The sequence below is a fragment of the Cyrtonyx montezumae genome, unplaced genomic scaffold (assembly GCF_038088225.1).
Source record: "Cyrtonyx montezumae isolate F1298 unplaced genomic scaffold, pur_monq_1.0 scaffold_3, whole genome shotgun sequence".
In the NCBI taxonomy this organism is placed as follows: Eukaryota; Metazoa; Chordata; class Aves; order Galliformes; family Odontophoridae; genus Cyrtonyx; species Cyrtonyx montezumae.
Window position 1 is genome coordinate 11,527,169 of NW_027072034.1, and position 16,916 is coordinate 11,544,084.

General features: G+C 33.5%; 1 protein-coding gene across 6 annotated transcripts in view; it reads right to left on the bottom strand.

Moving 5' to 3' along the window:
• The window catches only part of DACH1 (dachshund family transcription factor 1), a 347,790-nt gene that overhangs the window by 47,794 nt on the left and 283,080 nt on the right, over positions 1 to 16,916 (bottom strand). For all 6 annotated transcript variants that reach the window (XM_065744032.1, XM_065744033.1, XM_065744031.1 and 3 more), the window contains one exon: positions 2,379 to 2,530. In XM_065744032.1, the coding sequence (XP_065600104.1) occupies positions 2,379 to 2,530 (152 nt within the window). The remainder of the gene's footprint in view (positions 1 to 2,378; positions 2,531 to 16,916) is intronic.

Genomic DNA, 16,916 nt, shown 5'->3' on the forward strand with positions numbered 1-16,916 from the left:
TTCAGGAAGATTGATGCTTCTCTTTGCAATTTATATTTCCATACTGAAAAGGAAGCAAGAAGTGCCTGGACTAAAGGAGAATAAAAGAAAATTTACTCAATAACAATGGTCCTGACTCATGTACTAAAGCATCACGGATTTCAGGTGGTGCTTACAAAATCACGAACTATACTGGAAACAGTGACCACACTACAAAATTTCCCTGTTTCAGAAATCCTGTTAAGAATTTTGAACTAGTACCTGTATTTCTGTTATGAAAGTGTCAGGACATAGTTCACTTATATATCTGTGGTAGTCATTTCATTACAATAAACACTGAATATTGAAAACACTGTTTAAATGTCACTGAGTAGAGAAACTGCCACTGTGCACAGGTTATTGTAATAGGCTGTATTGTTTTAAAGAGAATGCTTAACATTTTTTACAAAGGTGGGAAAAAAAAGCTAGCTAAATATAGATAGATGGATGGATGGATGGATGGATGGATGGATGGATGGATAGATAGATAGATAGATAGATAGATAGATAGATAGATAGATAGATAGAGCAAAGTCTGTTATTATATAGTGGTGGTAGAGATTAAATGTAAAAAAAAATCAAAAAAAAAAATCCCATGCCTTTATGGTATGTGAAAGGACTCCCAGAGATCTGTGGAAATAATACAGTGAGACACAGAGACATACTCAAAAAATCCAAAGGGTTTTACATGCAACCTCTTTACCCTGATAGGTCATTTGTCATGATGTGGAACCTCAAAGTAAGAAGCAGTAAGTAGAAAAACACAATGAAAAAAAGCATAAAGAAGTCTCTGGTTTCTATATGATCTTGACTCTTATTTTATCACTTCAACACATAAGATTAGTTTTAAAAAGTAATAATAAAAAAAAAGCAATGAAAGCAATGACCGAATTTCATGTTCACTTTTTCTGTAAGACAACACTGAATGCATTCTTGGCAAATTAATCCTAGTCATTTATCCTGAAGTCATGCAGCACTCTCATATTCAATCACGAGATTAGCTAACCTGTTGATGCTGAATGCCTTGCTCATTAAGTTGCTGTCTAGAGACATTGACTGCACACATTTGTCAAAAAAATTACTAGGAACTTTCCTGTACATGCATGCACAGCTAAAACATTAGATATTTTATTAACTTTTATTCTACCTTTGAATAAAAATATTCTTTATAAATTGCAGCTGGCCTGTTAGAAGAATGCTAAATGTTGCAAAATTACCTCATTTTAAAATTCATGCATATAGGATCAAAAAGTTACAACTACTGGAAGAAAAACCGACACAAGCAAAAAAAACATTACAATTATGTTTTTTTGAACGAGGCAGATATAACAACACAATTTTTAAATAGCAGTTTTATTTTATCTTTTTTCATTGTTAGAACTCCAACATCACTAATAAAGGGATCCTGTATACTTTTCATAAAACAAGTCCAAAGTGCCATAAACTTGAATGAGTTTGCTTAAGAAAGTAAAAGAAAAAGGTTTTGTCCCTACTTTGTATAATGCTTGCTGAATTAATAGAATTCCTTTAACACATTTGCAGGAAAAAAAAATATGCTGGAAATTACAAGCTGCACAAACTAAGGTTGTATATAATGAGTACAATATGGCTGCATTATTTCCTGCACTAACATTTAGCTTATTTATGCAACATACTGTTGCAAAAACTGCATCTGGAGAACACATGATCACTGAATTTGTGGGGAAAAATATCTTCATTCTAATATTAAACACTAACATCTTGGCAAGTGTATACCTTGAATATTTGAGTCAGGCTGTACTACACACACAATAGACATTCTGACTACTGAATAGGAAATCTGCAGAAAATTTGGTAATACCCTTTGAAGTCTATTCTTTGAAGACAGTACTTTAAGTGAAATGAGCACACTTATAAGAGAAGTGCCTTTTGCGAATGCTTTTATGGGAGACACATTTCAGATAGCTTTAAATATCATTTCCACCTTGGCACTCCAGCAATTTGAAATAACTATTTATTAAAGAACTGTTTCTCTGCTTAGTAAATGAGATATACCTAAATAGTAAGATACATTTCATTAGCCTGTAATAAAAAGAACATTTAAGACAAATGTTATTAAACACCCTGATGCCATTTGCATCAAATTCTCTGCTGTGGTTTAATACACGATCTATTTTTTTTATGTACTTGTAACTGACAGATACTAAATTCGTTCATTTGTTGTGGCTTCCTTAAATCCCAAATTACTAGAAAGTTTCAGCAAATTAGTTGATCCAAATAATCTTATGAACTGATTAAGCTGAAATGGTTGTATTAATTTAGACAAATCTGAACAACTGGCACCTCTCCATTCCTTTAAGCTGATCTAAAGAAAGGCCTACCTGGATGTTAGTCAGAAGGGTCTCTATGGAGGACAATCCATCAGGGAATAGAAAAGGAGATGGAAAACCTGGAGGTAGTGGTTGCCCATGCCCAGTTAGAGAAAGTTTGTCAAGGCTGTCTCTTGCGGTTGGTGTGGAGAGCGGGGTCTCATCTGTATGTGATTGAAACAAAAATATAGAACAAGTTACGCTTGTCTGTTTTTATTAGACTTCAGTAATGGCTTCCCTAGTGGTTTCCAGAACATTTATTGCAAATTGGTTCCTGCTATCAGGAGAAAATGCTTTCTGCTGAATTTTCTTTAATGAAAAAGCTGTGGAGATACAACAAGATAACATTAATGAGTAACTTTATAAGCCTTTTAAATGCAGTCTCTAATGAGACTGAGTTTACAGTGCCATAGAATCTTTTTAAAACAAATATTATCTCACATATACTTGTGATAAAATATTCAAGCTGACTTTATGGGCACCTTCCCAATTATCTCATTTTAGTTTGTGTTCTATTTGAACTGACAATAGAATATTTGCTAGCATGACATATATTTCATATAAGAGAAAGGTTTGAATATGAGGCTTACTATACAATTAACCCTTCCCACTCAATGCTTTCATTTACAGGTCAGAAAATTCTGCAGAGAAAATCTACAGATTGTTTAGGCATTTTTAATCAAAAAAGTATACCTGATTCCCACAGCTGAAACATGCTCTGAACAACAAATGATATTAACAGCATGGTTACAATCATTGGCCTAATTTTTTTTTAAACACAGACATGTTCTAACAATTAGTGCTCAACTCCTTCGTGGTTCCATCATAACAATCAAATCTGATCATTTGTGACATCACAATGGGAAAACCCCCAAGTCGGAAGACTTCTAAGATTAACGTTTCATAGATATTCTCTGAATGGATTGAAAGTAAGTGCAGAAAAAAAAATAATACGTCTTTATCATACTTATATATATATATATATATATATATATTTTTTTTTTTTTACACAACTGTTGATATGATACAGAAATTTAGGGCAAACTCTTCGCACTAGATGCTAATCTGAATTCTTCAAAAGGAAAACTATCCATACACTTATTTATATACATTTATCTATACATATTTTTCTTACCAGTGGCTCAGTCATTAACTGAAACATTGAAGTAATACAATGTGGAGGTACCAGAATGTATACAGAACTCTGCATAGCTGTTTGATTATTCAGTTTGTCAGACTTACTCTATTCATTTAGCTTTGAACATCATGATACACATTTTTGAGGTATAGTCGTTTATTTTTCTTCTGCAATGTATTTAATTACAGTTTTAATGAATAGTTGTACTTCACTTTTTATTCTAGCATACACATTAGGAAATGTATTATATGAGAGTCCTGATACTATTTTCCTAAAAATAAAAAGAAGTGGAGTGTTGTATATTCTAAACTGGCAATAGTCTAGATCGAGAAAAATTGAAATGTTTTGGAAGAATGGGTTAGAGTGTTTCAGCAGCCATGATAAAGCACACTATATCTCAGAATCACAGTTCATCCCCAAAAGTTCATTTCCATCAACATTCCTGACAGAAGAAATCTCTGTTAAGCAGTTTTAGGTGCCAATTCCTTTCCCCATCTCCTCATTTGCTCCATCAGGCTGGCCATCACTTAATGATGCTAGTGCAAAAGCTCCATCGACTACATCCCTGCACAGAAATGCCAAAATAAGCTCCTGGGCTTGTCCCACTGGGCTCTTTCTATAGCTAGCGGAGAGAAACACACAGCATTTTAAGGTGCTAATCCATCTAAACTATTACAGACATCAGGAGGATATGGGAGGATACAAATCTTCCTCTAGAAGTTCCTGTTGAGTATAAGAGGATCCTCAGAAGACTTGTTCAGATAGAAAGATCTACACTTGGTATGATCAATCATACCATGAAAACTGTTCTTCCCAATTAACAGTGGCTTAGGCTTGAGACTAGCCTACACAAGGAGTAAAAGCCCATTTAATATTCTGTATTTTTTACGATCTGTGGAACAATTTTTACTTTCTCATAAAGTCTTAAGTCAAAAGTTTACCAAGGTAAGCTTTGTGAAACAAACTATTGTTTATCAAAGAAAGCTTCAACCCATAAAAAGATTTTATTAAGTGTATTTCATCAGATTTTCCAGTCAGATCACAGACTGTTGAAAAAAAACTCAATGTAGATGACTGAGCCTATACATTACAGAGATTAAAAGCAGGATATGAAAAATGTACTGTTTCTGTGCATCATCTATTCTCATGCTATTCCACAACAACATGGATATGTCTGTCATCATTTTGTAATAACATACAGTAATTTGGCTTTAAATAATAATTACTTTCTTTTCAACTTAATAAAAATAGAAGTATAAAAAACAAATAAATAGGTAATCCTGGATACTGTAAACTAATATACCGTTCTCAAATCATCCTGCTAGTTCATCTTCTACAATCATGTTCTATTGTGAAGAAAAATAATCTTTTTTTATTTTTTTCAAAACAGCTGTCAGAATTGTTATGCTTTCATTAATTGCAACAATTAAAACTTAAGCAAAAATTGTTATAGACTTATATAGGCCGCACAGTATTATTTTTGATTGATTTAAATGTGGCTTTCACAAATGTTTCATACACAGTGTTTAAGTTACAAACTTCTTTGTTATTGAGTTTTTGACTGAAGTTCTCCATGTGTCAGTGGTCCCAATGAAAGTAGTGACTTGCATGATACAGAAAGAAAGAGTCTAATCATTAGTAGGCATCATGGAACTGAATTGTACAACTGCAAAAGTACGCCTCTAGGTTTGTCATTGAAATAGACCAAAGATCTCTCATCCCTCTTGAAATAACTTAAAATCTTACTAATATTTTAGGCACTGAGCTGAAAAATACTTTAAAATATATTAGATAAAACTCACCTGTCTAAAAAAGTAGGCCTTACTTTGCTTAAAAAATATGTTCTTCCAATATAATGGTTGAGGGTAAACAAAACACAGGTTGAGATAAACTCCTAACACAGGTCTTACCTGTGATTTTGGGTAAAGGATTAAACTCTCTGCTGTACTTTAATCAGAAATAGATGTTGTTTCCTGTATTTTGCTCATGTTCAAAACATGTATTTAATGGTTTTCTCAACAATGTACGGTACCATTTTCCAACAGACAAAATAACTCCAAAAGATTAAAGTTACAGATAATAGAATGAACTCAAAATCCAAACTTCTATTATAACAAATAACAGAAAAAAAAATTTACACTGAAGGGGAAGACTAGAGAGCTGAACTTACAATGAACTTATTTTAATGAAACTTAAACTCAGAAAAAAATGTCAGACTAATGTGGCTTTGTTTTCCTGATGTCCCATGTGAAATAAACTTTGAGTGTGAGTATGTTTGAAACAGAGCAAATGTACATATTATACACAGGAAGCATGAATATTTGTGGATGTGAGATAAGCAATGATTGGGGGAAACTAGGAAAAATGCATTTTTAAGAAAAAGCACATTGTAAACACAGCCAATTAAAACAAAACCACATATCTTAGTAGCAATAATAATACGACCTCTTGCCACTGAAGCATTTAAAAATCTTCCATTCCTGCCTAAGTTCCCATTTCTCAACACAGTGCCCTATCTTTGTTTCCAAATAATAATTAACATACCATCTTTTGAACTGTTGCAAAGGAACTACTAATGGCTCTCAACCTACTAGTGGAGAAACACTGCAAAAATGATAAGCCCTTGCTGGGAGACAGAGATCTGGCAATTTTAGTCTGAACACATCAAAGGAAGCATTCAAAGAAAATTTGGGGCAAGAGGAGAAATGGGGTCAATCTACAACTCTATTGTCAGAACTGGGAGCAGAACAGTATAAAGAAAGAGATGAAAAGAAAGAACAAAGTAGAAAAAAGAAGTGTCCAGTCCTGCGCTGGCTTGTGGTAACCACCGAAATGTTATAAATTAATGTAAAAACAAGAATTGGACAAACTATTATTGAAATCTCTACAGTATCAGAGAAGAGATGAATCTGTACCTTGATACTGGAATTAAATCACCATAACAGGCAAGTCTGAAATTAACATGTATCTATAAAATATTTGCAAATGACACATCCATTAAATCCATTGTCCCTTAGTTTCAAAAATTAACCTGTTTTTGTTCAAATCAGATTTTATCTATGAACAACAGCTGGTGTGGGCCAAATAGAAGTAACATTTTTCCCTGTACTTGGTGTTTTGCCATTCTATTTTGTTCTTCAAGAGATAACATGGAAATAGACACTATGGAAGCTGTGACAGCTATTTAAACAATACTAGATGAATAGAGGTAGCTAGTCTATTGTCTATGTTCCTAAATGCAAGTAGGATAAGTTCAGACTGGTCACCAATCAAACTTGAGAATGTTGGTATTGCCAGGATTTGAAAGCAAGAGATAATGGCTGCCTCAAAAACTACTCTACTGATTAATGTCTTTCTGTAATTTTTAATGGTTCTTTGTAATGCGCCTTTATGTTTTCGGTTCTCTGTAAAATACTTCAAACATATTTGTCCCTAAAACAAACTTTTCTACCATAAATCTGGTAACCATATTTTTAGGAAATAGTCCATTCCATTTTTTCCAATTATGATTTTGGTTTACATTGTCAAATGTCATTATCATTAGTAAAAAGTTTTGCTGCAAGTCAGTATTTTACCTTCTTATGGCTGAGAAGCAATTTCAATTCATCTGTAACAGGGGCCCCATGTGCTAAACTGAAATGTCTGCCAACTTCAGACAGATTTAAAAAAAATCCTCATGCTGAATATCTGTATCATTTATATGCATTGGAGATAGGCTTAAATGGAGGAATTGGTCATCTCTTCCTCAGAAACACTCTCATATTTACTGACAATCTGTCTGATTTTAACCACAGAAAATAAAATCTTCTAACTTGAGGAAGTTTCAACTAATGTTTTCCAAGTACTCCTATAATGCTAATAAAGAAAACGTAATCTCCACAGCTCATCACTCAATGAGCGCTGCTCAATGCAGTTGGAGTTGACTCCACAGTGTCAGCAGGAAAGTTATTCCTTGAACAAAATACTAGGAACATTTCTTTAGTTTCAGTGCTATCTCTTGAGTGCTGATAACTTGGAAGTCAGTTTATTTGTAAGCACAAAAATGAATGAATTATGGGTTGAAATTGGGATGTGGAGGTTTAGAAACTGGTATGACTTGACTAGCAGATAGGTACTAACGAAGAACTGAGTGAAAGCTAAGCTGAGAAAATAATATAGAAAAAGAATCAAGGTAGACAAATAGTTTGGAGAAGAATAGTGAAACTGAGATGAAATAATGGAGAATAAATTGCCCAAGGCGTAAGACATTTTTATCGACTCAGCAAAAAATTAACAAACTGGCAAAACTGTGGTTTTTTTTTAAGACAGCGTATTTTGAATACATTATTATAATTGTGTTTCAAGCACTGCAAATGAAATTTACTGCTGGCAAAATCAAATATATAAAAACATCTACTTTAAAGATCAATCATTTTAGTATTGTTAAGGAATTACTGGTGTAAAATTACTGTAAATGAATGAAGAGTTGGCAAAATATATCCAAAAAGTAAAAATGTAATTAGTGGTGATGTTCCAGCTGTGAGGATTTCTTCAGGCTTTTTAGACTAGATCAAGTTCAGTTTATTCTTCATTTTACATGTCCCTAGGAGGGCCTCAGAGTCAATCAGCACAACTTATCTAATTTTCTCTTTCAATAAAAGGATTATTCTAATAACTTTTATCTTATTCTGCAGCCCATTACCGATTAGGGTTGGGTCAAGTAGTATTTGCTGATTTATTTATTCTAAAGATTTCCCAGTATTTTAAAATAAACTGTCCTACATATTAAAAACAAACAAACAAACAAACCTTATTTTACCACATAATTAAATGTTAAAATGCTAATATTGCTTCCACATTTGGAAGCATCTTAATGTATAATGCCCCAAATAAGATAATATGGTTTGCTGCCCCTATACAAAAAACTGTCCTCTTTGCTCACAGAAATTTTCACAGAATAAAACAGTCAGGAATAACGAAAAAGCATGATGTTGTGAGGTGACTCCAAAAAAGAATTTGGCATATATAGTACCAGTATCTTGAACACCTGGTATTACTTGGTAATTAAGTTTAACTAACCCTAAGGAAATACAAATTCTAAGGAAAAATGATGTCAAGAAAGGTACACTAAATATCTTGATCTATTTTTAAACAATATATTAGTATATATTTAGGGCACATGACAATATTGCAACTTGAAGTTCCTAAATATGAGAACTGTGTCCATTATTTCTTTTTAAAGATACTTATATGTTACTGGCAGAAATCAAATACTGATAAAAGCCATCTGTGCCTCAGATGCTGAAGAAAAAGCATAAACGTATTTTACTGATTCATTTCAAATGTCCCAATTAGCACGCTGCTAGCTCCTCTCCATCAGCCAGGCAATTCTGTGTGCTAATGGGAATGTTCCTGGGCTTCATAGCAATTCTATGAAATGTACTTCTGTGCACAAGTCTATGTGAAGGGTTGTGTAAATGTGACTTACTGTATGTTCATAAATGCTATTCTGAGCTTTTTCAGCAGTCATGCTCATTATCATGTGTCAATAATCATCTACACAGTAAAGAGACAGGATTTCCTACCTGGTTGGGAAATCGTAACTTACCATACGTTATACTAGCCATCCAATTTCCTTTACTGTGTTGGCTTTAGAAGCTCACATCCTGGCCCAGGTAGCCTGACTAGATTTCCTGAATGTAAGTAGAATCAAAGATCTAGTCAAATATGTTCAATCTGACCTAGACTTATGATTAGCATCAAACTTTAAATTAGGTAGAGGTTGGACTTAAAAACTGAATGAGTTATATATACAGAAAAAAACAATACACAGGGCAATACATTCATAGTATACACACTTTTTTTTTGTATTGCCTGTTCTCTACCTTTAAGTGTCTCTGTATGGCTACTGCAAAAAAGAAGGAAAAGAAAGGAGAAAAAAAATCTCAAAAAGTAACAGATATATTTTGCTTGATTTTATTGGATTATTTCAAATGAAAAAGCTTTGGCTTAATCCTCAGGATCACCTATTCTTTTGGAATTTAAGGTGATTAAAGAATAATGAAGTAACAGACGTTTTATGTAAGTTAACAGTAGTAAGAAGGGAATTCTTGATAAGCACAGTTGGTAACTTGTAATTCTCTGAAAGTGAAGGTTTTATGTCTGGAAGTGCACTGAATTCACACAGTTTTTTGGTTCGCACTGTGGATTGTTTTCATTTGGTTGATTGGCTGGTCTGTTCAGTTAGTATGTCTAATATTCATTCACTTTACGAAAATAATGAAGCCAACATTTTCAGAAAGCTCCTATATAGCCATATTGCAATTATGGGATATTGAAGCTGCTGCTGCCTTGTCACATGGCCCCTGCTAATCTGCTGAGAGCAGACTGGATGCCCAACCAGAAGCTGAATAGACAGTGGTATGCCTGTGCAGCACCAACAGTAGACATTCATTCAGCAACACATAACCTGCAAATGGATTATTTTGGTGAACAGATGAGGTAGACTGGGCACACTTGGAACCTGGTGTAAAGAGTCAACGCAGAAGCAAACAGTACTTCACAAATAAGTATATCTGAGAAGTACAAGAGAGAAGTCAGAAGAAGTTCTGACTCTGCATTTACGGTGGCTGAAACTGATCTTTCACCAAGTCAATCTTTATCTGGTCAGAATTTGTAAACCTGGATCTATTGATCTAGTTGTTTCAGTCAACGTTCATTCAGAATGATATCATGTTTCTTCTTAAATTAACAGGAGAAAATATCAAGGTTTAGGTTAAATATATAAAACCATTATTTTTGCAGAAACCTATGTTTAATACTTGTGTGTTCATATTCACTTCACTTTTCTGTAAGACACCCCAGTCATTACACTGAGTTTTAATAACTTCATCAGTAAAAAAGAATACCATTACATGCCCCTAATATTTAGGTTGATAATGTATTACCTCTGAATGAGATGACTGGCCTAAAAATGCCTACCATTAGAATCATACTAAGAAAAGCTGTTCCCACTCTTTTAAATGCTAGCATTCCTATCTCAGATGTATTAGCACCCCAGTCTTACAGCCAAATATACCAATAAAGTATCAGAAAAGAATGAAAAAAGATAGTCAGCTCAGCTCACCCAACACAGTGCCCTGGGGATACTGGGTAGTAGACTCAGGAACTCTTGAATATGTAAGGAAAAACTGTAAATGCATTGGAAGAAATCGTTCCTCAAAAAGAAGGTGACTGGAAGATAGTGTTAGCCAAGCCCTGCACACATACAAGCTGAGGTAATCAGCATTCTATCATCAGCAGTTCAGTAGCATCCAGTCTTTACTTAATCTAAATGGAAATATACAAATGTTTTTTACAGAAATATGTGATATAGTAACTCCAAGATCTTAGTTCCTCTCATAGCCAGTATAGAAATAGTAATAAAAAACAAAAGCATTTTGACAAATAATCACCAGAGTACAAAATGAGTGTGCTGTTCAAGCATCATGAAGTGGCACAGCACAGAGGCTTCCTTAGTTTTTGGGCTAAAAATACACATTCACATAAAACACTGTTGATCACATTTAACTCATTTTCTAAATCTTTTTTCTTTTTTTTTTTCAAACGTAATAAACATCCTTAATGTGTATATCTATGGAATGGTTCCAGTACTCTGATGCAAATGTTGTAGACAATAATTGATGTACACATTTTGGATTATATGGTTATGATATCCTAATAGAATTTTGGCTGTCTGCCTATGGGAGTTCAATATGAGTTTCATAGTTCACAGGATCAGAAACAGTCCTTTACAACATTATAGCTACATTTCTCAACTCATTGCCTATAGATGATATCTGAATATCTGATTTTCACATAAATCCATAATAATAAACAAACCAAAATCCCTAAACCCCATAGTGCTCAGAAATAAAATTCACAATGAAAAGGCAAGCATTTTTACATCTGATATGGTTCCTCTTGCAATTCATTCATCAAACATCTGCAACAAGCTGCCAGAATGTGTCCATTAGTGAGATTTTGATGGCATTCACTAGCTTGATGCTCACTGATAGAATAATGTAGAAGTTTTACCTCTAATGTTTTCTGCTCCATTTGAGGCATCCACTTTAAAGTAAGCTTGCACTTACTGCTTTTATTTTTGAAAACAACAGACAGGATTTGGCCCTCATGTCTTCATGCATTTCAATATGCAATTTATGCTAATATATCAGAATATATATTGTAGACCAAAGATATAAAACATAACTATAAAAGACCAAAATATATCCTTTATGTATTTATACATTATGAGATCACATTCAGCACTGAGGAAAAAAATTGCTTTGAGTCACCATGTAACCTGGAAGAGTGTGGTTGACAATGAATTTGAAAAATTAAGGTACCCTGCACAGCAAACTTGCCATATACATATTGGTAAATCAAAATCTTTTCCAGGATCCAGTTTCTAGCCTTTGTAGAAATGAAATATTGCATTCTGCCTTTTATCTGCATTCTTATATCAAGTAAATAAGAACTACAGGATCTAAGCATTTTACTAATTCTGTTTCACAGCAAAAATAATGCAGGTGTTTCATTATCTATGACAATAACATATTTGAAAAAGAATATTTATGCAATTTCTTATGTAACAGGAGCAATGGAACAAAATATAAATACTAAGAGTGGTTTAAAATCTCTTTACTACTTTACGATCATTAATGCTTTACTGATTAAACATAGTGAGACAAACAGCACGGGCTTATCTTAACCTGATGAGCTCATTATATGTTTAAGGATAATGCTTTTATTCAGGCTCAGTACCTGGCCTTTATCCCAGGTACAGAAAGAATAAGAGTTGTATCAGGGAATGCTTGTCCTGCAAGGTTTTATGAACTGTTGCACTCTGAAGACTGAGATGAGCAAGTCACAGCAAACTCAGTGATTTTCTACACTTTTTGAAGGCAAGACAGTACTGCTAATGAAGGCTGCTCTTCTAGAAAATTTTGTAATAATTTAGAAAGTTCAAAAACTAAAATTTGATTTTCTTTTTTTTTTTCAGAATTGCCTTCTTTGTCTTCTCTTTGTCCCTGTTTTCCCCAACTCAGCATATTCTACTGCTTCCTAGAATCTTTTTTGTCTCATTTTTCTCAGAAACAGATATTATTTCTGAAATTTCTTGTTGTTTTGCTTTTGTTTCTTTCCTTATTAGTGCATGACTAAATGAGTTTGTAAGTCTAACTACAGAACAATGGAAAAAAGATATAGCTTGAGAAAAGGTAAAGATGATAGTTAAAAAAAATTGAAGGAACACGTCAGCCTAAAGAATCGTCCTATTTGCAAACAAAAATAAGTATCACTTCTCTGCTTGTTCATTTTTGCATGTAAAATAGTGAAACCAAGATATAAGTCATTATCAAAACAGACAAGAAAATGGAAAATAAGATCTTAAAAATAAAATTGATGTTGCATTTTCCAATATTTTGGTGTAATCCTTTTTGAAGTACTCCTGATCTGGATCTTGGTACGTGGTGTGGGTTTTTTGTTTTTGTTTTTATATGTATATATACTTTATAAATAATTCAAGCCAGTGGATTTATGATTACATGGGAATGCATAGTAAGGATCAAAAAGGATGCCACGTGTTTTGAAATGTTTTGAAATATAATGGTCATTTTACTATTCTACTTTACTATCACTTTGGTCTATAGAAGAAAACACCACTATCTAGCATCATTTTCACAGTGGAAGGCAAATAAAGATTTGTTGAACATAAAAGCAACAGGCATCTTAGACATCCAAAAAACTCAACTTCAGTGGGCACAAATCCTTTCAGTTTTACAGACAAAATGAAGCTGAATCACTGCTCTAAGCCTATTACCCAAAAGAGTTAAGAGTATAGATACCATTTCTTAAGTCCAGGACTTGCCACACAGTTCTTACAGAAAGCATTATTTTTTTTTTTTCAGTTTAACATCGGAGGGGAAAGAAAGACAATGAAGGAGTACATTGAGAGAAACTGTTTTAACCCTATCACTATTTTTGTCCTGTTTTCACGCAGCATTAAGGGTGGTATTGTACAGTCCCATTATACAGCAGATGTTAAATGCAAAGTAAAATAGTCAGCTGTAAATGATTGATGATCTTCTTTACTATTTCAAAATAAACCCTGATTATTTATATAGTTTTGGGCACTGCTTGAAAGCATCATATTAAATCTAAACAATTGATCCATTTTTCAATGGCTTTGTTGTGTAATGTATTATGCATGTTTTTACATTCTTCTGTGCAAAAGGCCCTCGTGTATGAGAAATGTTTAGAGTTTTGAGTGCTCCACCCAGTCCATATGGTAGGTTTGCTCTGTGTGTAAGAGTTACCTTTTTCCACCAGGTCCATATGGCAGGCTTAAGCTAGCCAGGGCCCTCTATCCTCCACAGGGGCCATATGGGAAAGAAAGCTCAGAGAATGCTCATTTACCTTGTATTAAAACATTATGTGCCTTTAGCACATCCACATCCACACATACATGTATGTGGGTAGGAAGGACTTAGCTACTGAACATCCCATCACTGCATAATCAGTACATCTATGATAATTATATGCAATGCATTCTACTCTTTCCTTTTTATTAAAAACTGAAGACAAATGAATAATTTATCAAATCATTTGATAAACTCATCTGAATGACTTTTGGGATTTTTACAGAGTATTATTTAATTAGGCTAACAAACTGGGGGACATTGATATAGCCAACAGTTTACTTTAGAAGAACAGAACCAAATCCATCGAATCAAATCAACCTACTATGAGAGTGTATATAGCATAGTTAACAAACATATTTGTTTAAAGGTTCATCTTTGTGGAGCTCAACTATTACTTCCTTTTGAGCAGGTTTCTTCTCTTGTAACATATTTAAGCAAACTGTCAATAAAACAAGGGAGAATAATCCAATATGGATAGTAAACTATATGTAGAGAGATAACTATTTACAAGTCATACGTAAATAAATTGTTATTATTTCTTGCAGCACCAAACTTCTACCTTTATTACTGGAGTAAGGAAAAAGCATGTTATGAGAGCTTCCCCATCTACGCTCTACTGACTATACATTTTCTGTACCAAGAGAACCAGATACAGGGCTACATCATGTGTGAAATGGCAGCACTGGCTTCACTGATTAAAGACATGGATTTAAAATCAGCGCAAAGATGGCAGCTTTAAATTGTAATTCATATTTTCAAAGTAATTATTCTAAAATTGATACTTTGTCATAACATTTACCACTCAATCCATAGCTTTTCTGTAATTCAGAATTTAGGAATCCTCAGCATTTTATTTATACAGGAAAGACAGAAGCAATTTGAAGGATGCTTATGAAAGCTTTATTGCACCTGCAAGCTTATTTAAAAAATGGATCAATATTTCCCAGTAGCAGAAATTTCACAAACAACTTTTAATTATTTGAAAGTCAGAACATTCTGAAATGTAAAAAAGGTACTGCTTTTATTCATAGATTTGTAGTACTTTCATCTGCTTTCCTAGTTTCTGTTGTAAGTAAGCAGTACATTGTCAATGAATATTCAAATACATCAAAGAACCATCCATGTTGAAAATAAATAGCATAAGGAATTCAGAACAGGTATGCATGTACAAGTTCTCATAAGTGTTGTGTTTGTTTGGTGTTTTTTGTTGTTGTTTTTGTTTTTTCTTTTTTTATATATAGCACTGATCTTTCACTCTGCAAAGAATAAAAAAAAACATGCAAGTGCTTTCCACAAGGAATACATCTCATTTAGAAGGAGACAGATAGCAATAAGCATTTTAAGAAACCGTTAAGTATTTTATTAAAGATTTAAAAAAGCTAACTACTATGGTCATGCCTCTTCCACCTACCTTCCTGTCTTTGGCCATGCCCAAATAAAACTAAATCAATGAAAAAAGCTTTTGAATTTCATGGATTAATAAAAATGACCTCAAACACTTTAACTTTAATTGTAGGAAAGGCATAATATACATCTTAGTATTCACTTATTCTTTTTATTTCCATTGTTCTCTCATTGATATATTCTCACCATATTCTCACTATATTCCCTTGTATGTTCTTCTATTTCCAATGTACAACTTATTAATACAAACTTTTAATTCCAGATTTTGAAGCATATGTCTAGCTGCATAATTGCTCATAAAAAATACATACAAATAGCTCACTTTGTAATCAGTGGGGTTTATGGAATGTCTGAAAGAGATTAAGGGTAGACACTCTCAGTCTAGGTTATTCAGTCTCTGTAAATAAGGGCCTAAATTTGCTATACAACAAAGAGGAGAAGGCAGGTGTCTATCCCACACAGCTGCATTGCCTCTTCTTAAATAGTTGGTTTCTCTCTTGAGGTTTTCCCATGCACCCTCCTGATTTCATGAATCATGCAAAGAACTAAGAGGTCTGTCTGAGAAGCTTGTTTTTCAACAATGTAGATTTAACTATAATTGAAAACATAAGAAAAAGGAAGATTCCTAGATAGAGGGATAGATAGGTAGGAAGATCAAATACATAATTCAATTTAGAGATAGATGTCCTTGTCATAAATAAAATTATTAACACATCCTTGGCATAGAAGGATAATTCACAATTTTAAGCACATTCTTATAAAATTACAAAATGTGATTTTTTGCTTTGTGCATTCTTATTGAGTCAGCAGTTTTCTCTTTCGGGAGAACACATGCAATTAATCGATCACCTCAATCAAATTCTTTCTACGTACATACGTACGTGTAAGGAAGGTAAAGATATGAACCTGACTTCATAAATACCATACAGTGGGATTTTGTTAAAGTTTAGACATATAGCTTTGTATTTGAAAGCCTTTGAAGGTTACAGGGTGAAACCGTCCAACAATATCTCCAGGTCTTCAGGGACCAAATCCCATTATGTGGAGTTCAGTGAAGAGGGTAAACACTACCATAAAGAAATACAAATTGCACATATTTCCCATTTAGCCAATGTCACAGAAGTTCACCATTTAGAATTCTAACCAGTTAGGACTTATTCTTGGAGGTCAAGTACCTTGTGAACCTTGTCATCTCACTGATGACATCATATCCCATCCATCAATTCTTTCAAGGAGCACACTTGCCATCTGCTCAGCACGCTATAATAACTTATTAGACACATTCACAGGGTAACAATTTGTACAATGACACTGTTATCTTAATGCTGGCACACAGAGAGATAGCAGCCATCGTTTCCCTGTCACAGCACAATTACTCTACCTTCCAACTTCAGGAGACTAGTTATTTGGATACTTAAACTTCTTATTAAATCTTATGGAAACAGTGAATTCTCTTCAGAAATATATTTTAAGCTTTGTGGCTTTTTTTGACCATTAAGTGATAAACTACGACTACCTCACAAAGAACTCAGTTTAGGTTGACATGTTGAAAATTTTTCCTCACTG